Source organism: Xiphophorus hellerii, chromosome 4, assembly GCF_003331165.1.
Source record: "Xiphophorus hellerii strain 12219 chromosome 4, Xiphophorus_hellerii-4.1, whole genome shotgun sequence".
Lineage (NCBI taxonomy): Eukaryota > Metazoa > Chordata > Actinopteri > Cyprinodontiformes > Poeciliidae > Xiphophorus > Xiphophorus hellerii.
In genome coordinates, this window is record NC_045675.1 from 7,289,452 (window position 1) to 7,310,562 (window position 21,111).

The window sequence follows — 21,111 nt, forward strand, 5'->3', positions numbered from 1 at the left end:
CTCAGAGGTGCCAACATCAAAAAGTTATATAGAGTTAAACCCTTTGAGCTTTTTTGATCTATAAATCAGTCTGCAGCCAAGTTGTTCTAGAGGTAAAATAGATATTAGGACTTAATTAGTAAAATGGCAGCAAATTTGCTTATTTCATAACTTCATGACCAGTGACCTTCTCTCCAACGGTCTGTATAACACCTACAGTCTCAGATCAACTCAGACCTCCAGGTCTGTCAGCAGGAGAAAAAGCAACTTTATACCTATTGGGGAAAATATAGATTACATTTGCTTTGCATTGTCCCCACATGATGGCAATGATATAGTAGGATCCAATTAAATTCTTGATTAATATGGGCTGTTGCTATGTTGTTGTACGATGTTTTAAGATCTTGTTCAATGTGCCCTTTTTTAACTTTGAGCCCCTGCCCCTCCAAAGGTCTCTGCACGGCCCTGACCAGGTGAGTACTACAAATAAATATTTACAAATATACAAATTAGCAAACCCATCTGGTTTTTGGTTTGGTTTATTAGGTGAATTGGAAACAGTAAAAATAATAAAGACGTAAGTAATGGTCAGAAACCTTTCACATTATTTTATATAAAGCAGTCAGTCTTCTGTTTTGCCAAAGGCTCTTTAAGATAAGCAAGATTTTATCTCAGATTTTCCTTTTGGTGCACATTTAAAATGTGCTTATTGTTTGGTGAGAAACATCAAAGGGATAAAGATTATGAACAAGATCCCTAGCAGTGTGCAAATATCTCTGACTGTACTTCTACCACTTCTTTGTTGCTGTATTTCTAAGTTTGAAGGTGATGAATCCCAATTATGTCTACATATTTTTGTAAAATATATAGAGTTAAAATAACCACATTTATTGATGACAGACAAAGTGCACAAGCTTTAGAAAAAAAATACAAGATATAATGACTATGTTGTTAAAACCTAACAAAGAATCTTAATATAAAAATACAAGTAGACAAAACTACTGCAATGTTCTTGTTATTGTTCCATCATGGCGCAAACCTATATAGCATCTAGAGGCAACCTGTGCCTTTTCTACCAAATAAATCTGTCTGCACCACAAGACAACTGCAACAGAGAGATCCCAACAAGATCTGGTCTCTCTTTTGTGCAGTTCCCCTGTATGTAATATACAAAGTGCTAACCATACAAAGAATAACAAGCCTTTGAATGCTACTTTCTAACATCCAGGTTGTACTGAGTACTCCCATCACACAAAATAACAATGTGTAAAATATTCACTACATATGCAGGACTAAATGTAAGAAGCAAATTCTGAAAGCACCATTCTCGGTCACATTGTGCATGTACATGTTTTGCACATGGAGAAAATTAATACAACTGATACATTTATGTAAAGCTCTGCTTTTTACACTGGATACAGAAGTAATCCCTGGCCAGTATCTATTCATATGGTATAAAACAGAATTTGTAGAATCAAAATTTGCAAAAATAGCCAATATCTCTTGGCACTGTATGACTCTGCAATGCAATGTAGACATACCTGATGTCGGTCTTCCTCAAAAAAAAAAAAAGAAAAGGGGTTCATATTTTTTTTTAAAAGTCATACATCAGTCATACAATTAGAAAAATCACACTGAAATAAAGCAATTTGCCAGGTGCATACATTTAGCCTGTGAAAAAAGGCCTTGAAATGCCATTCTACCGGCTGAGATCGGTTATACTGGAGGCTGGAGGTACATGTGTCCCATAGAAGCTTGCAGAGTGGCCAAGGATAAAAACGTGTAACAGTGTGCACTGAAACAACCTCAAGTTGTGTGTGATTAACACTGATGATCTCATGAGACCATCATCACCTGCTGTGAAACATTTTGGTAGATGTTCAGCAACCAAGCCAGTCCTTTGTGATTTCTCCCAACTTGACGATCTTCAAACTGCTGTCTTCAAGTTTGAAATAGTGGCTTCCTTTAAAGAAGTAGCTGTAATCTGCAAAGAGACAAGCGTAACACTCACATTCATGTTTCAGGATTTAAACATTATGAAGCTTTATATTAAACTGCTTGTGTTCAACAAGAGAAAATCTGGATGAATATTGCAACACATTTATGGGCCTTTAAAATTATTAAAATTGTGTAATCTTTTTCAATTGTGAATGAATTATGAAAAAGAAATACCCAATCCATCTCAGTTGAAGTTAAAATTTGAGAAATATTCCTTGTGAAATATGTTAAGTGGTGCACAGAAGCACCTTTGTCGACGGTTACAGACTTGCCTTATATAAATGTGTGTATGTGATGCTTGTGTGCATGGTAGCAGAGCAGTAATGGAAAACTCCAGGGAAATAATTTGCATAGCCTCCAAAACCCCGTGGACACATAGCTGACTGTAAGGAAAACGTTTGCTCACATTTTTGAAAATTCCCCTTTGTGCAGAGTTGATAATAGATATCTGCTGTCTAAACAGATGTCTTATTTTTCTAGTTAACCCCATCATGATCCTAAAGATGTCATATTTTCTGTTCAAACAATTATACACAAGTGTCAATACCATGTCACGTACAGAGGTGGCAGCATTGTGCTCTGTGTCTTGCTGTGAAAATAACTGATGGGACTTAACAAAATGCATGTCATAATGAACACTGTGTGGAAATATTAAAGCAACATCTCACGAAATCGGGTCAGTTGCCCAAGGAAGTTGACACTTGGGCAAAAACAGACTGTTTACTGTCTCTCAAATGGACAGTAGCTTAAGAATAGCAGCAAATGTAGTTGTACATTGGTTTTAGGAAAACAAAGACAATGTTTGAAGTGGCCATCTCAAGCTCAGAACAATTAAAGTTTCATTACCAGAGCTGAACATGTGCTTGAAAACCAGGTAGCCTATAAACCTGACTCAGATACGGCAGTTCTGTGAGGAAGAATTGGTCAAAATTCCTCAAACTATAATGAGACACTCGTGGAAAGATACTAAAACTGTTTGGAAAGGCATACAACAAAGGACATGCAAGTTATCTATAAAATGTAAAGATTTTTTTTTCAAAAACTCCCTACAATGCTCTCATCACTTAGGCATTTGGCAAACAGAAATATGTTTAGTATTCCTATCTGCCTATCTTATTTAAAAGAGAAAAAGCTCAGCCTGACTTAATACCAAAGTGAGATAAATGGTTATGTCTTTTTAAGCAATCTATCTAAATGTCTGTTTTCATCTGGTTTTAATAGCATACCCTGAAGACAATGTGATCAAAAACCATTGTGTGTTCACTCATTGCAAATCACAGACTGAACAACTAAGCATCTCCTCTGTCTTCCATAATAATAAATAGATCACAGCCTGACTTCAGGTCTGCTGCTTTTATGCATCCTTGAAGATTTCTGAATCTGTTCCTTTAAAACACGGATGCCAACTTCTGAATGGAGCTTTAAATGAAACAAAGCTCTGGTCAAGAACAACATAAAAAAAGGAAAATCAACAAATTTAAACCAAAATAGCACCATATGTCATACAAGAAAAGAAAAAAAAAAACTTTACTAAAGTTGTTGCACTGATGTTTAAGGTTTCAAAAAGTTTACATTTAGATTAAAAAGCTGCTCACAAGTTGACAACCATTTGAGTGTCCAGGGATCTGTAGTCTACCTGGCAAGAAATGTTCTATATATAATCAGGTAAGTGTTATCTGTGTTATCAGAGGAGTGTAATGTGGAAAATAGGTCTTTTCCACATTATTATGAGATTACAGAAACTTTCAAAAAAACTGCTATTTTATTAGCATTGCTGTAGTTTACATAGTTTATAATCAAATTAAATTACCCTGAAAAAGATTCACAAATAGCATAACCAAGAAGAAGGCAGATGCTGAAGCTTTTGGTTAAACTGATAAATTAGTTTTTGGTTGATGTCCAAATCCTAAAGAACATCCTTGTTCCTTTGATGATGTAAAGTGACATAATTGTAAATCTCTGATTAGTTTGAAACAAATGTTACCACAACTAGTAGTGTCACTTTGGTACAAGCAATACGTCACAGATGTTGATAAATCAAAAGGGAAAAATTTCTAGAATGGCCAGCCACATACGGCAGTGCAACAATTTTGTTTTGACTGCAGAAAATGTCTTATTTGGACAGAGCTTCTTCTTTATTTATATGACTAGAGGAACAGAGTGACCAACAGAGACAAATACTTGAGTCTTACACCAGAGGAGTAGCAAATGTTAAAAAAAAAAATTCTGGTTATCATGTACTACTTCTAGCATATAATGAGCTGAGCTGTATTAGGAGCCATAGTTTTAGATAATAACTACAAGACAATTGTTGTCCAGACACCACACAATAGGTATTATTTTCTGCCTACTTACAAAGATTACAATTAACTTAGGTGTAGCTGGTCAGATGAACCTTGCATACCACACCATGGCTTTATGTTAAGAACTTATTGGCTTAAAGATAGCATACAAGCAGGGCAATAATACAGCAATAATAAACAGACTAACATGCTAATTCAGAAATCACTGCTTCACTTTGCAAAGTTTCTAACTTATAAGTAGCCTACAGCTAAGCGAGGCTCTGAGCCGTGTACTGTTTGTTAAAGCATGTGATTTCAAAAGTAGTTTTTCTTTAGGGACAGATGTGTCTATATCTCGTCAGAAATACCAAACCACAAAACAAAACTGCCACACAGAGATTTGCATGTATTTAATATGACTTAAAAATGTAATTTTACCAATGCCGTTCAGACTGAAAGCAGAGTCAATGTCATCAGGAATGCCGTTCCAGGATTCAGCAATAAGCTTGGGGAAGCCAGGGTCCATTGCCTTACTACTTTCATCGTATCTATAAAAAAAAAAAAAAAAAAAAAAAACATAGTCAGAAATTAAAATGCATCCTTTTGGAAGGGCATAATAAGCATGAGGTCACATTTTCCTTTGAGACTGCTGATAAAACAGTGAGTCAACACTCCAAATTTCCATGCTATGTAAGCACTAACAGATGTGGAATGGTTTACAGTGTAGTTTAGGTCTTACCGAAACACAAACCTAATCCAGATGAACACTAGTACCGCTTTAAAAGGTTATGATATCAGAGGTATCATAGTTTTCACTTAAGAGGTCTGATGTGTTTTGCAGCTTTGCAAATACTTGGATAACGTGTCCCTGTCCTCACCTCCAGAATTTGTCTGCAGAAAATAAGTAAGTCTTCCTGTTCTTCCTGAAGTTGAAGGCAGCATCGATTTGCTGCACATCTGTAGGGAGGCCAAAGCTGGAGAGCCTCTTCGGGTAACCTCTTTCCAGCTCATCGGCTTTGTAAACCCACATCTCATCACCTGGGATCAAAGGAAACAGCCAAATGGAAGAATTTGCAAAACACAGCTTGTCACTGAGTTTTAGTAATAAAAGATATAACTTTATGTTGACCTTATAAGCAAAACATTTCAATCAAGCACTTCTTTTTTTCCATCTAAACACACATTTAATGAAATTATTGGACAACTATTCTTAAATAAAGTCAAAGTCTTCAAGGCTAGATAATATATTGTGCAAAGCTTCCCAATTTTCTGGGATATTTTCATATTAATGTAATGCTGAGAATGTTTCTAAAACCACTAACGACTATGGTGGAATATCTTAAGAGCACACCACAAACAAGTACTCAGCCAACATTCCTGCAACTCCTTGGCTTCAGAATTTGGTGATCAAGTGGTAAAATGGTGGTAAAGTATTAAAGAAAACATGCAAAAAAGAATCTCGTCACAGAAAATCTGCTCATAAGGATCAGAGATTAAGTCTCAGTATGACCCAGATTGATTATTTCTTAAATATCTTTTGTTTTCCAGCAAACCTGAGAAGAAGACTGTTTTCTCCTCCACTGGATTTTCATAGGCAGCATCTATCTTCACAGGGAGGTCAGGCCAGTAGGTGGCCACTAGCATAGGGCCACTGGGTTTGCTCCTGAAGTTCACTGACCTGAACAGGAACCTGGCAGAAAGAGAACGAGTGAGTGATCATGCAACAGACGAGCCAGGGAAAGAAATTAGCCTGATAGGCAAACCGACACGGAGAGGGGTTGATCTGAAGGTGGGGGAAGAGCATGTGTACTTTGAGTTCTGCAGTTTAGTGCAAGTGCTTCACTGGGCCAGCCAGCTACAATGGCCTGATTCATGAGCATCTGGTACTCATTAGAACTGAGGCTGCAGACGCCAGCAGAACAAGACCCATCTTGCCTGGATTTCCAATACGCAGCTGCAAAATAACAGCAGCAGCTCCCCGAACTCTTTTCCACTGACCTATTTTCTAAATGGAAAAAAAAGTTGCCAATAGCAAAAATTAGCCTGATCATTTTGAAGTGAAGATGGACATAGCAGAAGTTTTATGGATCTGTCAAAGTTTACTTTGCCTTCCTTTTCAATAAAAGATGAAGTTGACAAGCTAACAGAGAGAGTTCTCTACAACAGCCCTTTAGCTACATTTCTATTATTCTTACTATACTTTTAGTTTGGTACAGTATTGAGTGTTATTTTTTTTGCATCACTTACATTCTCACAACAGGCTCTGCTGGAGGGTTAACCTTAAGCAGTGCATGTTCTTGAGCCTCTAAAATGCAGGACAGTTATACAATAGTATGATTTGGGCATCAGGACTATGACAAAAACAAATTCTTTGGTGAAAACATGTTTTAAATTCAATAGGCAAATTTAATAGACAATGGCCATGGTCTTACGGATGCATCGCTACATTTCACAGTAATACCAGTGCATATTACAGACAGAAAATGCTATGGTAGCTTTATAATTTAGAGTTCTCAAATATCTCAGAGCCCAATAATTATTGGTGTAGTAAGCCTCGAGCACAGCCTTTAAATAGTAATGTCTTTGCAAAACAGGCCAGTTGTATTCATGGCTAAGAAAATCATCTAACAATGCACAATATGAACTTGTGTAGATCAGTATTGCGTGATTTTATTTCAAACAGCAAGAAGTTCTTCAGCTGATATTTGTCCACATTGCTCTAATCCTTGTGAAATGTTTTCTAAGTCTGTCAGTCACAGCGCAACTATTAGTGTTATTAATAAAGCAGAACAGAAATTTCAGATTTTTCATCCTGAAACCAGTCACGTGTGCTTGTATCCCAAGTGCATGAGCAGATGTTACTGGTAGGGAGTCTAATCAGTAGGTTTCTCAAACTGTTTCTATGCAACAGAGTTTATAATAGTGTTTTCCTTAAGTCTCCAGACAGACAGTTTTATGCTGACCTCAGGGAGTGCTGGGAGCATTACTCACTGCACTGTGTTAAGATTTGTGGGACATCACACAGGTGCTGATTCAGCATAACGACAGACTCCAGTTTTACAATCCAAGAGTCAACAAAGCTATAGTACTACAGACATGTCAGCGTCAGTCGTTTCTTAAAGCTACAGAATTTTGCTTGTACTAAAGGCTTATTTACAAGGCATACGCCTTATCTGGGAACCCCATGTAATAAATGAATTACTCCCCAATGTCTGCTTTTCATGTGACGAGCATCCTAGGTAGAGAATCCTGAGATTTTGCTGAAATTTATGGACATCTCCCGGATATGATGATAACGCGCCGTTTTGCATCGACCTGAGGAATGATGCGAGTTGATGTTAGAACAACTTTTCAGGCTACAGCCACAGCTCAGTGCTGTGGTACTGCAAGAGCTAGCAAGCTGTAAACCAGAAGGCTACAAACAGAAGAAAAGGATTCTTATGGTGGCTCATGATGCAAACCACCATTTGCATCTGATTCTGCTACTTCTCTGAGCCGTTCCTGTTTGATGTTGCACTTTGCTGATCTATAGGGTTTTTCTGGTCCAGGACCCAAAAGGTTTTCAATATACTCCAACGCAGCCTCCATTTTTTGCCCTAAAGCAAATAAAAATTTGCCCAGGAAATAAAAAATGCCCAATTGCGTGTTGGATCCCGCCCATTTCTGTCCAAATTACAGCGATGCCTATTCGCACTGGATTATCACAGAACCTTGGAGTTCAGCAGAATATAGTAGATAATTTGCGAGGGGATTTTTACTTTACAAATTGCTGACATAGCCGATTTGCACAAGTTTAAGAACACAGACAACCTCTGCAATTATTACAAATAGCATGTGGTCCCCAGGTAAAACTAATTCCATGCAAATAGGGCTAACGACTCTATAAAACACAAATAACTTCAAGGCATCTCATTAGGTGAGACTGGTTTGAGACAGCTTATTGTTTTCTCTCCCTCATGTTCACCGCAAATTTAGGTCTTTTGGTGCATGATCACATTCTAAAACAAAAACAACATTCACATAACAGAATGGGGCTAAAACATTACGCCTGCTGTGTGATTCAACAAAACAAAATGTCCTTGCCTGCCCAAATATTCAGCAAGAAAGCAAGTAACTCTCACATACTGAACTCAAAACTCTTCCCTTTCTTCCACTGCTTAAATGTTCAGTCCTCTAAAGCTTTGAATGGATTTAGGTTTCAACTCAGCTTGGTTTCAAACAACCTAGCCAAAGTTTCATGGTCCGAAGAGCACTCTGTGAGCTTATGTGCTGCTCTGGTGCTCACTTTGAATGTGAGGATAAGACCCACAGTGAAATGAAATGTTTTTTGGGGGTTTTTTTTTCAATAAAGTAAGATCTGTGAGATATGTGGTTTCTAACTCATGGGTTAGAAACTGAAAGAAACAAGAGATCCTCTGCTGACAAAGTCTATCTTTCTACCCATTAACCAAATGTTGACAGCTATGCAACATAAACCTGTCTTCATATTTCCTACAAATTCCGATTCAAATAAGGCAAAAGCAAACAACTGCTCATATACAAAAGCTCTGCTTGGTGAACTTTGTAAAGCATTGAGATGCATCGGCGCCAGTGGAGGACAGGATTGCAGACTGTTCTGATGACTAATGAATTTTATGTTTGCCTCTGTACGGGAAAGGGAATTAGCTTGTTTTTCCCCTTTCTGCTAAGTTTTACTTTCATGCTCACCGCAGGATATCGATATATCATTTCAATCCGATTGTTGATGATTGTTTCTCTGAAACCAAAGCTCAAATATCTAGTGAGTTTTGATAATTTCAGTGCTGTTTTTCTAATCAGTGCAGAGTTGGCATGCCCATATGTTGAGTAGGAGTCTACTGCTTGTAGTTAAGTACTGGGAGATCAGGCTCTGTTTCCTGCCAACCACACACAACACATGTGGTGTGAGACACTGGTCACCCCTTGATTTTTTTATCTTGTAGCTGGACTATCAGGCTGCAACCTTTAGGTACCCAGACAGGGATATTTGAGGAAGTTATTTTTTTCACAAAATATCCTGTGATGAGGTTTGGGGTACACTAAGGGTGCCATTTTTGCAAGAACAGCTATTGATAAAGACCATGAACACCCAAATCTAATCTTTACAGACTTTTAACTCTCTCCTCTAACTACCTTAAAAAACACCCTTACTAGACTCTTACAGTTAGCCGCAAAATCCCCTTCATCCCACACTGATGGCATGCCGACTCTAAAAAAATGCAGCAATGTTCATGTTGAAAACATGTCTGAATGAGTATCACAGTGTGTGAGTATCTCTTTCATACTTTTAGCGTTAATGTTAGATATTTAGAATATTTTTAAGTTTTATAATTTGTTAACTATAAATTGTGGAAAAATACATTAAAATGTAGCTGGAGATGGTATATTATCAAAATGAAAATGTATGTCTCTTCCTGAGTTAAAAGCAATGAGGTCAAAAAATACTAAAATGACATTTTTCTATTTGCTGTGGACATGTGATTTGTTCACCGTCTAAAATGCCAAATGCGCATGTGATGTTTTTATTTGGCATGTAAGACCAGAAGCTGCCAAGAGGTTGAGTGCTGGCAGAAAAGAAACACAGAAAACCCAAAAACCAATATGTTTTCGCCTAGCCAAAGTGGAAACCAATTCCTGATCAACCTACAACGTCTTAGTTGCAATATTTTTTGCAGCACTGTATTCTTTGTCGTGTAAACTTCCTGCAAAATTTGTTTTGTTTTTCTCTGTGCCTTTGACATCTTCAGCACCCCTGGCTTTCATCATGTTTGATCTACATATTTAATTTAGTTAAGAAGTAATAAGAGCGGGCAACCATCTAAACATCCAATGTCCTCTTCCAGCCACTGCCTCCCAGTAATAGGAATCTCTGTAACTGGGAAGTGGCAAACTGGTCCGAACAGTTGATGTTCTGTTAGTTGAGCATAAAAAATTAAACTGTGGGAACCACAAACTTACAGTGATCTATTCAATTTGAGCCAACATTCTGACTGTAAAGTTTAGTTTTCATGGGGTAGAAGCACTGTCAGCATTTATGTTTTACTTTGTTGATTTCTGTGGGGAGGGGGCAACTGAAAAATCACCACAAATCATGAAATTTACTTTATTGCGATTATTAATTTAAAAAAAATAGTTCTTAATAAGGTGTAGTTACTTAAATTTTTACATTTTATTCTAGTTTTGATATATCCAGAATCAACTTATAAATAAATAAATAGATCATCATTTAGAACAGAGTTTTAAAAATATTTTTATATATTTTATGAAACAAAATATGTGCCTCATTTATCTATGATATTAGTGATTAAATGAACTATCAAATTTGCATAAATATCCCCAACATTAATCTAAACAACAACGTTTATAACTGAAAATGTCTAGTGAATATGCAAGGCTGCTTCCTCATTTGCATGCACACATGCTAAAGCCCTCTTAATACAGCATGTTACATTTTAAGCTATTACCTGTCTTTGAAGAAAAACGTCTCTCCTCTGATTTGTGCAACAGCATCAAAGATAACTGGATCTTTACAAAGGTCCATTGGAGTGACAGGACCCTGGGTTGGAGGCAAAGGCTTGTCGGTTGGCACACCTGTTGTCAGATATACCAGGAAATTTTACTCTTATTTTTCTCTGCTTCCCAGTTAAGATAATCAGGCTTTTTAGAAAATGGTATGACATTTCTTCTCACCATAGAGCTCTTGGATGCCTTGGATGTCATCGTGAGAAAGTCTGAAGTCTTTCATAAAAGTATAGACAGGAGCCATCAGAGCTCCTGGGTCCTGAGAATGCTCCAAACCAAGGGCGTGACCAAACTCATGGGCCGCCACCAGGAACAAGCTATAGCCTGAAAACAATCCAATCAAATGGTATTGTGAGTCATTTTTTTATTTGGTTTCAAGTTAAATGAGGCAGGTTTATGACTGGAATTTCCACAATTTCCTTCGTAGTATTCTACATTTATGCAGAGTGTTGGTTTTATGTAACTTAAAGCAAAATAAAATATAAATAATTTGATTTTTCTATGTGGTCTTTATACTTGGGTGATTTCTCAAAAATACACCAACATCAATCTGTAAGTCTCAAAGCTTTTGCACCTTGGTCAGGACAGAAACCCCATTTCCGGTCATCGTCATAGTTCTTAGTGCTAGCACACCACATTTTCCCATCACTGCGTCCAGAAGAAGTGCAGGAGTCATAGCTGTCTCCAAGGAAGGTAAAAGGAAAGACACAGGGGCTTCCCTCTGCATTTCCTCCCACTGTTGACATTGCTGAAAACCACAGTAGATTATTTTAGAGGTTTGTGTGCAGTAGAGTTTAGACTGATTCAAATGCCAAAATGTTTTTCAAGCAAAGTTAGGTTTTACAGGTTGTACTTTGAAAGAAGTGTGGATGAAGTGAAAATTAACCAGCACAACACAAATATTAGCTGACCCACAGCAGGAACAGAGTCAAAAGCACAACCAAAATTGATGTGTTTTCGAGGTAATATTTTCTGTGTGACATCACAGTTTTTGTCCTTATTATTATTTGTTTCCAACTCCTCACCTACTTCTCTATCTAAACCGAAAACACATCTTACTGACTGAATGGAAAGTAAAGCAGTGCACATTAAAATAGTTTAACTGTAATTAAGCTAACCACAGCAAGGCTGAAAAGCCCCACTTGAAGAATTCCTGCCAGCAACAATGGAAAAGCATTGCACAATAGGGATAGACACACAAGAAACTTGAACTACATCTACTTTAACAAACTCAAAGTGGGGACTTCAAAACAGTATACAAATGTATGTGATTGTTATCGCTTCCTATAAAGTCTTATACAATTTTAGATTATTCAATATTGGGGTGACGTATACTGGGCATATCAGGGAGCAGATGAAAACACCTACCAGTTTCAGGGCAGAAGCCATAGGACTTGTCACGGTCATAGTCCTCAGTGGTGGCACACCAGCGGTACCCATCATCCCTGCCCTGCGTGGTGCAGCTGTCGTAGTTTTCTCCCTGAAAGCTGAAGGGGAATTTACAAGGCGCGCCCTCTCCGTTACCACCAAGGGTGAAAAGTACTGTAAAAACAGAAAAAAAAGTATGTGTAAGCTTTGTGTAATGCTATAAAGACATGACACGCTGTAACTTTTAGTGACGACAAGATAGAAACATCATCATAAAATGCCATGAGTGATAATGTAAGACATAGAGCCAGAGAAAAGACAAAAAGCAAACATTTTCCACATCAATATTAGCCAGAGCTTAACAGAATAAGCAGCTCTGGTTAAAACAATTCTCAAACATGTTCACATTATCTGAAACATCTTAGTACACATGTACTTTGGTAGATGCTTGGACCAGGTATGCAACAATGCTTATACCATGAACACCAGAGATAAACAAAGTGGTTAGTAAAGCCCAGTGTTCTGAACATGGAAAAGAAATGTTCCATAATTCACTCCAGAGCAAGTTATTTGCTTGAAATAACATGCTTTCCTGGCATACAGTTCAACCTACTTTCTTCCTGTCCAAAACAACAGAAGGGTTTTTGAGTGTAGAAATAATTGTATAATATTGTTATAAAGTCTGAAATGAAGCTGGAATACAGCATCAGTGTTCCTGAGATAAAGAGGCCAGAAAGTAATTGATTGTTCAGAGAATTTAAGCTGTTTATGCCAGGAGACTCTGCCAAGTCTTTCTGACTTCCAAATTTGAGAAGTGTGTGACAAGCTTACACTCATGAGGGCAGAAGCCATATTTGCCCTCTTCATCAAAGTTGTAGGTGGTGGAGCACCACAGGAATCCATCATCTCGACCCTGAGATGTACAGCTGTTGTACTCGGTCCCCATGAACAGGAAGGGGAATTTGCAGAACTCTCCATCAGCATTGCCAAACTTCACTTTCACCACTGTCAAAACAAAAATTGTCTTGTTGATGATGCATTAACTCTAGATGCTTATTTACATAACATCAATTATCTGCAAAGTGATAGATGAATGTCAGTGTCTTAAAAATCTTAAATTTGTTTACAAGTAAATACAGAAAGCAACAATAAAATGATTTAATAGTAAAAGTAGTTGACACAAAAAAATATTTAAACAGCTTAGCAGCATGTGATTTCAATGAAATCCCAAGAAAGAAAAGCGCATTTAAAATGTAGACTTTTTGTAAATCAAGAGATCAACACAAAATTAATTTATTAATGAATAAAACTTGGAGCAAATCTATCTGGGTCACGTAGTGTAATTCCAAAAGTTTATTTTTTCTAATCAGCCTCCAGATGGCTTCAACTTCTATATTGAGTGCCAGTATCTTCAGACAAAGATTTAAAAAATCAAAACAAAGTAGGGTAAAGCTGCCTTACCAATTTAAAAATATCACCTAATATACTACAGCAATTAAATGTGCAATGCTTTTTTCTGTATGCAGACTAAGTAACAATACACCAAAATTTGTATCCGCTACAGAAGGGTTAAGTCAGATTAGCTGAATACTCTGAGCATGTTATTTCAGTTGTCTCCCAGTTTAGGTTACACTGCATCCAGCTCATATTTTCCATCAGCTTTAAACTTAATAACAAAAGTATTTAGTACTGTTGTTAACACAACATCAGTAATACTTGATGTTAAACTGTTTTACACTTGAAATACATAAATGAAATGGGCTTGGAGAAAAAAAGGAACAAACATATGATTTTAGTCATTTCTGGCAAGAAAATGAGTAGTCTTTTTTTTATCAGATTTTCAGATCATTTCATAAAGTTTTACAGTGTCTAAGTTCTGAAATACAAACTATAGCAATCACAAGCCCAGAGAAGTGTGTGACTGTGTTTAACTTCCCTGGCAGCAATGATTGTGTCAGTTTCAGAGTTTAACCACTGTGAAATAAACTGAAGTTACGACACTGGAGCACCACATTCTTTAGGTTTCTGTCATCTTGCTCCAAACACAAATTGTTACAGAAGTTTGCCATAGAAAATCTAATTTACAGTTTGCTACAGAAACACATTTCCATAAAGTGACTGCAAATGTTATAAATCTTTGATTCTAGTTTTTGATTGTCATTTTAGATCTGGATAATTTATGCATTGAAACATTTTTTTAAAAAATAAACTGTTTATCTTATAAACTGTTGTCATTTGCTAAAAAGCTGCAGTTTTGAGTAAACAGTGGATTTAGTCTGAAATTTTGAACAAGCACACCTCACAGGTTCTCTCTTCTATGCTATAACTCACCCTCCATCCTTCCCACATAGTGGAGTCTGCCAAAAACTTGATAAATTATTAGTTTTCCTGTAACATTAAGTTGTTTCTCTGACATTAGCACAGCTGTGAGCAGGGTGTGAGCAGTGTGTGCAAGAGCGTGATTAAGACTGCTAAAATATTCCTCTTGGATCTCATTGGTTGGTTCTTACTGGGAGTGTTGTATTGCTGCAACTGCTGGTGGAGTTAAAAAATTTTGGCAGATTACTTGTCTCATTTCCTACTGTCATGACATAGCAATAGTTTTAACAAATATGTAAATAATATTTTTTTATAAAAATGATCTACTTCAGTTTTAAAGTAAAACATGTAGTAAGCCATCAAAATATGTTAAGTGTCCAGTTCAAGCTCAAAAGTGCACAGATGATCTGCATCCCTCAATCACTACTGTGGTAGGAGGATCCTCTCATAATATAGGGAAACAGCCCCGTTTTGGATCCTACACTGGAAATACACAACATTCAGTCAGGGTATAATAACAGGTCCAAAAGCATGGAATTTTGGGGGATAACATTAATGGCATTTAAACAAACTGAGGAACCTTTGAAATACATTTAAAAAAAAATTAAAAAGTAGATATATGCTTGAATCATTTAGAACTTTTAACAGTACAAAAAGCTATTTTTTTCTCATGTGCTTTTCATAGTGTAAAGTATGGAGTCAATGCTCAATTACCTTGGCCCTCTCCTAAGGTCCACTGCTCATCATCATCAAAATGGGAATCACCCCCAATTCCTGGTCCTGGGGCAAAGGCATGAGCCAGGAGACCATCTTTGCCATCAAAAGGATAACCATCTCCATGTTCTGTTGACACACATCCAAACAAAGATTACACCTTCTTTTTCTTACAATATTACTATTACAGTGCCCATAACAATAATTTTATGTCCTCTGGAGAAGCTTTGTTTGTCCTTCACTGTAATTACCAGATTCTTTCTCGAAGTGGTTGGCTGTGGCCAGACAGAGTGATATTATAACACTTTAAGTAAATATCAAGTGCTTATTTTAGCTGGAATGACTGGAATGGTCTTTGCAAAGACCACAGTTCCCACTGTTTTATTATACGCTCCTTAAATATAGGATGGTCATGTGCAGAGTCACCATAAAAACATTTGTGTTATTGGTCCTTTGCAAACAGCCTGTAGACATCTGAACTTTTGCTCAACTGTTTTCTGGATAGGGAGGTGCTTAAGGGAGGGAAACAAAAATCAATGCTGTATATTAAGAATATTAAACATAATTCACATTGCAAACGTAGCATACCATTGCGGCCAAAATTAACCATGATGTCAGCTTCTCCATCCATGATGCGAGTAAAAGAAAGTGGCGTGACATCACTCCACACTTTAAAGGCTCTGTAGAAAGCATCATTTATGACTTCCTCGTCCAGGTCAGGAGAGTAGCCCAGGATTCTACAAAGAAATACCAATGTGTTAATTCAAAATGAGACTACAAATGCACACATACTCCTTGAAAAGATCAAACATCTCATGCTCCTTGGAAAGATCAAAGTGTCACATAGCTCTCCTCTCTTTTCAAGATAATGGAAAAAAAGCTGGACAGTGAGCTCATAGATGACTCACATAGATGACGGGAGTCATCTATGAAAGCGTTTCCCGAAACTCTTGAAATTAAGCAATAAATCCTAAATCTGTTGACCCAGTTTACTTTGTGCTTTTCTTTAAAACCATGCATGACCTTGTTGTTATTGTTTTTGTCTAACAGTTTTGTGGAAAACATACTAACAGGCAGGCTGTAATGACTAGGACACATAAATCCACTAAGTTGTGATTCTAAAACAGCATCATAACAAAATTCTTGATGCATACTTCATAGCTATGCTGGTTAAAGAAGAAAAAAAAAATCCAAGCACTTAAAACTATTTGGAAAGGGGAGGAGGTGAGGAACGGAGGCTTAGGGGAGTTTTTTAAGTGTCAGTTGGAAGCAAGTACCATGTTACATCTGGAATGCTTTGATTTATTGAAAGCTTTTTAATGAGATTAAGACAAGTAAATAATACATTGTATCAATGGATGACATTAAATTAGCCAAGTACACCCAACATGTGTATTTTTAATAGGTCCCTTTAGAGTTGACCAGCACTTTGATGTTCAAATATTTGACAAGTTCCAAGTTAAAAAGTAGGAAGTAGGAATTGTAGGTGTTGCCAAGACCAAGTTACTGGAACATTACACAAAAGTCCCTACGGGTCTGACCTGTAAGTAACGTCCTTCTTCTGCCACTTGGGTCTCCTATGGAAGAAGTTGTAATTGGCCACATCCGGGACACCACAGCGAGGTTTTTTCATGATCTCCACCGTCTTGGCATCTATTTCTCCGGTTTCTTGCAAGGAGAAGAACTTCTGCATTTTCTTCAAAGTGTCTTTGAGCACCATAAGGTTGCATCTGTCTTGTGGGCAGCCATAAAACTTATTCAGATAGTGCTACAGGAGATGTGCAAGATAAAAAAGATGGAAATGAATTCCTCTCATTATTATTTATATATAAACAATAGCTTTTTATTCTGAGTATCACACAACGGGTTTTGCGTACAAACGCAAAGCTTTTACAGCAGCTTTTAGATGCACATTCTGTAAGATAGATTTAACAATAAACTCACCAGAGCAACTTCTTTGTCTGTTCTCGGGGTATCGTCTCCGGGAAACCTGATTATAGGAGATGGGCGGGCATTTGTTGCTTGAAAAGCGATAAACTGAAGCAAAAACACTTTTAAAATAACCCGATGACACCTAGATATCGTCGGAAAGCCCATTTTCACAGGGCAATACTTTAAGTTTGGTTTAAAAGCTGCTTCGGAGTGGTTGCTGCTTTCAGTCCGTCAGCTTGTGGTGCCTTTGCTCTTCTGCAGATTTTTCCCCCCCCTTTAGGACGTCTTGCACAGCGGCTGCATAAACTTTCAAAGTTGTGCTTGTTCGTGCACTTTTTCTCTCCGTCGCTTTCTGCGCAGCCTCCAGGCTGAGTTAGAGCGGGGGAGTCATACATTTTTGGTAGAGTGTATCACTCAGTATTATTCTATGAAGAAAAAAAAAAAAAAAGCAATATGTGGAGGGAACGGTTTCATTTCAGACAAAGGAAAAGTGGTTGATGCAATCTGCACGCAAAAATGTGCGCCGTTGACCAAACAGCTGTGAAAATGTTTGACCCTTCATTAAATACAGCTCGGATGGAAACGATTTATTTTTCCAATGCAGAGTTTTAGTCCTACTCCGTGGTGATAACGAACGCGGCTGTACAACTATTCCAGCATAATATGTTTTCAGTCTGACCCCATAAATCAAATATTATACACTTGTGTGTCTCCTCTACAGTTACAGTCACAAACAGTTTGTGTTTTAAATTGCTGGAGTTAGTTGGTGCCAATATCCTGCACATCTGTTTATTTCAGCATCTCCCTCCCTGTTAAATGTTTTTCAATATTTTCACACCACCTGGGAAACTGTTTTTCACCTACAGGGAGGCAATGTATCCATGCAGTAAAGTACCTTGTCCTAAAACAATGATTCAATATTCAGGCTCATCTCAATAAATTGAAATAATTAAAATATGTAATTTATTTTGGTAGACAATGGTAATTGGTTCATTACACACAAACTAAAATATCCTAAGCATGTATTTCTTATTTCTTCACAGAGAGGGAAAGTCACAAACATAAGTTACTAAAGAAGCCATCTGCTGAAATAGTGTTGTATTAATACATATTAAACAAAGGTTATATGGAAGGATAAAGTTTGTTAGAAGAAGGTGCTAAAATAGTCTAGATAAAGAAAAGAGAAGCACTGATTTGGTAATAATTTGGTTTCTATGAGTCATCAGCTGGTGTTGGTTTACTGTGTTTTGTAAGTTCAAAGTTTACACAGCTTTTTGCCAGCAAAATATGACATGCCACAGAAAAGAACACAAAGATAGTGAAAATGGTGATTTTTGTTTTTTGCTAAATATACTAGTTGATGTCATGAAAAAAACAATATAGCTTAAATAGCAGCTTGAGGTTTAAATTGTAAACGTTGTGTTTGAATTTAGCTTATTTACATAGTAAATCTGAGTTGTTTCAGGTGCAGGAGAAACTCACAGCTGATTAACATAGAGGGGTTTATTTGCTATTCACACAATGTTGTTTATTGGTTTCAACCAATAAGATAAAAGTTTGAAAGAAACATGACTCCTTTATATTCCACCCGCAGCAGTAACAACCCAATTTATGGGTCCAGGCCATGAACTTGAATTTGACCCAGATAACTTTTGTTACCAGGATAAATGCTACAAGACAAGAAAGAAGAATTCTCAACACTGCAACACACACAAACCAATTTCGCTCACCAACATTGTTGGTGAGTTGAGAAATTTTGCCTAACCATTCTAGACCAAACTTGAGTACAGAGTAAACAAACATGGCCGACTGAGAAGACGCAATGGCGGTAGTTTGTGGACTATACTTATTGCTTATTGTAGTATACGTGATTTCTTCAGACTATAGCATTAGATTCTAGGAGGCCTATCTGGAAAGTTTGAAAGAGAAAGAGTGAGCTCCTTATAAACTGAGCCAATCCTATAAATATTTCCTGCTGATCATTTGGAAAGTGGATATTGTAATGCTTTCATTTGTGCAAAGGTTCAAATGCAAAACCTGTGTAAATGTCAGGTTGCAGGTTTTCCCAGAATAATTGTGTAGTAAGAAAGATGAGAGGCTATAATTTGATTTCCAGCCTCTGGACAGAATTGATTTGTAATTGCTGGCTGCGTGAAAAGCAGCAACATTTGGCTGCAGCCAGTCCACTCTTAGAAATAGTGATATGTTGACATCTGCTGGCACAATGTTAAAACTTGTTTTAAAGTCAAGAATACTCACTCAACATACAGTGTGGTATAGACATTAAAACTGAAATACCCATCATCAATAAACACACCTTATCTGTCTCATTAAAAAATACCTATCTGTGGACAAAATCAAAATTTTAAAAAAGGAAGAAAAGTGGCAGCCTAACCAGGACTCTCTCTGAAATAACTTGAAACTTACAAATATGTAAGCTTTCAAGTTCATGGTTTATTTCATTTTTAACACAAATCAGACTTTTCTTTTTAAAAATTGTTTAGGTGTTATATATATATATTTGTTCCCTCTTTTTTTCCTATTATATATATATATATATATATATATATATATATATATATATATATATATATATATATATATACATATATAATGTAGCGGCTAAAATCCTATATTTTAGGCTACTGGTTGTTGTGCTTGAAGGCGTTGTTCTTACGTGCGTTCAGTAGAGATTCATCAGGCCGATCTTTAGTTTGACTTATAAAAAGGTCATTTATTGAACAGAACAATGTCGATTGTTTGCTACTTCAATGTAGCTACACGTAAATTCGACCTCAAAACCTAAACCAAACACAGTGGAAAACTGTTGCCTCTTCCCACTAACAACACCTGAACAGAATCACCATTGACCTTAAATACCCATCCCCCATCAGACACACAGAACTCAAAATGAAATTCGCCCCCTGGTGGCGATAAACACAGAAAAGGTTAAATGGCTCCTACACGCCAGCCCCTAATTGCGTGTGGCAGAAGACATAGCAATTACTAATCTTAAATTAAAGGAGCCACAAATAAAGATATGTCTAAATGTACATAAGAGGCAAATCAGGTTTACACATTCATTATTCTACCAGTTTAACAGTTTGTAGCTTCACATAACAGACAAATTTTTGTTACAGGTCTTTCAATAATGTTCGTTTTTGTTTGAAGATGAACCACTCGCACCAAACCCTTTTTATCTGGAAAAGTTTTAATAACTTTCCCTAATATCCAAGACCCTCGAGGTGTTGTGGAGTCCATAACTACTACAACATCTCCAGGGATGAAGCACCTTTTTTTCTTTATCCATTTTTGTCGTTCTTGTAATAACGGTAGATATTCTCGGATCCAACGTTTCCAAAAGAGGTCTGAAATGTATTGGATTTGTTTCCACCTTCTTTTAGCGTAAAGATCTTTTTTGTCAAAGAGTCCTGGCGGAAAAGCTGGTTTTCCCTTCAGGAGCAGCAAGTGGTTGGGTGTTAAAGCCTCAAGGTCATTGGGGTCCTCTGATAACTTTGTGATGGGACGATCATTAAGTATTGCCTCTGCTTCACAAAGCACAGTGTGGAATCCTTCATCGTCCAACATTTGTTGACGAAGCACTGAGTGCAAAACCTTTCTGATCATTCGAATGAGGCGCTCCCAAACCCCGCCACAATGTGATCCAGATGGTGGGTTAAAACTCCATTTAATCCCTTTGTGTGCCATGGCCTTCTCAATTCTTCCATTATTTAGAGAGGCTAGAGCTTCTCGTAGCTCTCTTTCTGCTCCTATGAAATTGGTGCCATTATCTGATCTCATGTGTGAAACTTGTCCTCTTCGAGAGATAAATCGACGCAGTGCATTAATACATGAGTCGGTATCTAAAGAGTACGCCACTTCAAGGTGCACGGCCCTGCTTGTCATGCAAGTGAACAATACTCCATAGCGTTTTACAACACTGCGTCCTCTTTTCACACCAATAGGCCCAAAATAATCT

At 37.1% G+C, this 21,111-nt stretch overlaps 1 protein-coding gene across 1 annotated transcript; it reads right to left on the reverse strand.

The window, feature by feature from the left end:
• Positions 1-846: 846 nt before the first annotated feature.
• On the reverse strand, positions 847-17,505 carry mmp2 (matrix metallopeptidase 2). Its single transcript, XM_032560574.1, has 13 exons — positions 17,145-17,505; positions 16,742-16,968; positions 15,789-15,937; positions 15,201-15,329; positions 12,999-13,172; positions 12,168-12,341; positions 11,374-11,547; positions 10,968-11,123; positions 10,742-10,868; positions 5,813-5,949; positions 5,138-5,297; positions 4,698-4,807; positions 847-1,963 (listed from the first exon to the last, which is right to left on the reverse strand). The coding sequence occupies exons 1-13, from the start codon at positions 17,295-17,297 to the stop codon at positions 1,860-1,862; spliced, it is 1,974 nt and encodes a 657-aa protein (XP_032416465.1). The 5' UTR covers positions 17,298-17,505; the 3' UTR covers positions 847-1,859.
• Between the last annotated feature and the right edge of the window lie 3,606 nt (positions 17,506-21,111).

What these genes read in the sequence shown, in the direction of transcription:
- mmp2 (XM_032560574.1), bottom strand. Translation starts at nt 17,297, where the DNA reads ATGGGCTTTCCGACGATATCTAGGTGTCATCGGGTTATTTTAAAAGTG. An exon ending in TGGCTTCTGCCCTCATGAGT is followed by an intron (nt 12,342 to 12,998) that starts GTAAGCTTGTCA and finishes CTGTTTTTACAG; the next exon opens with TACTTTTCACCCTTGGTGGT. An exon ending in ACGTTTTTCTTCAAAGACAG is followed by an intron (nt 5,950 to 10,741) that starts GTAATAGCTTAA and finishes TCTTTCTGCCAG; the next exon opens with GTTCCTGTTCAGGTCAGTGA.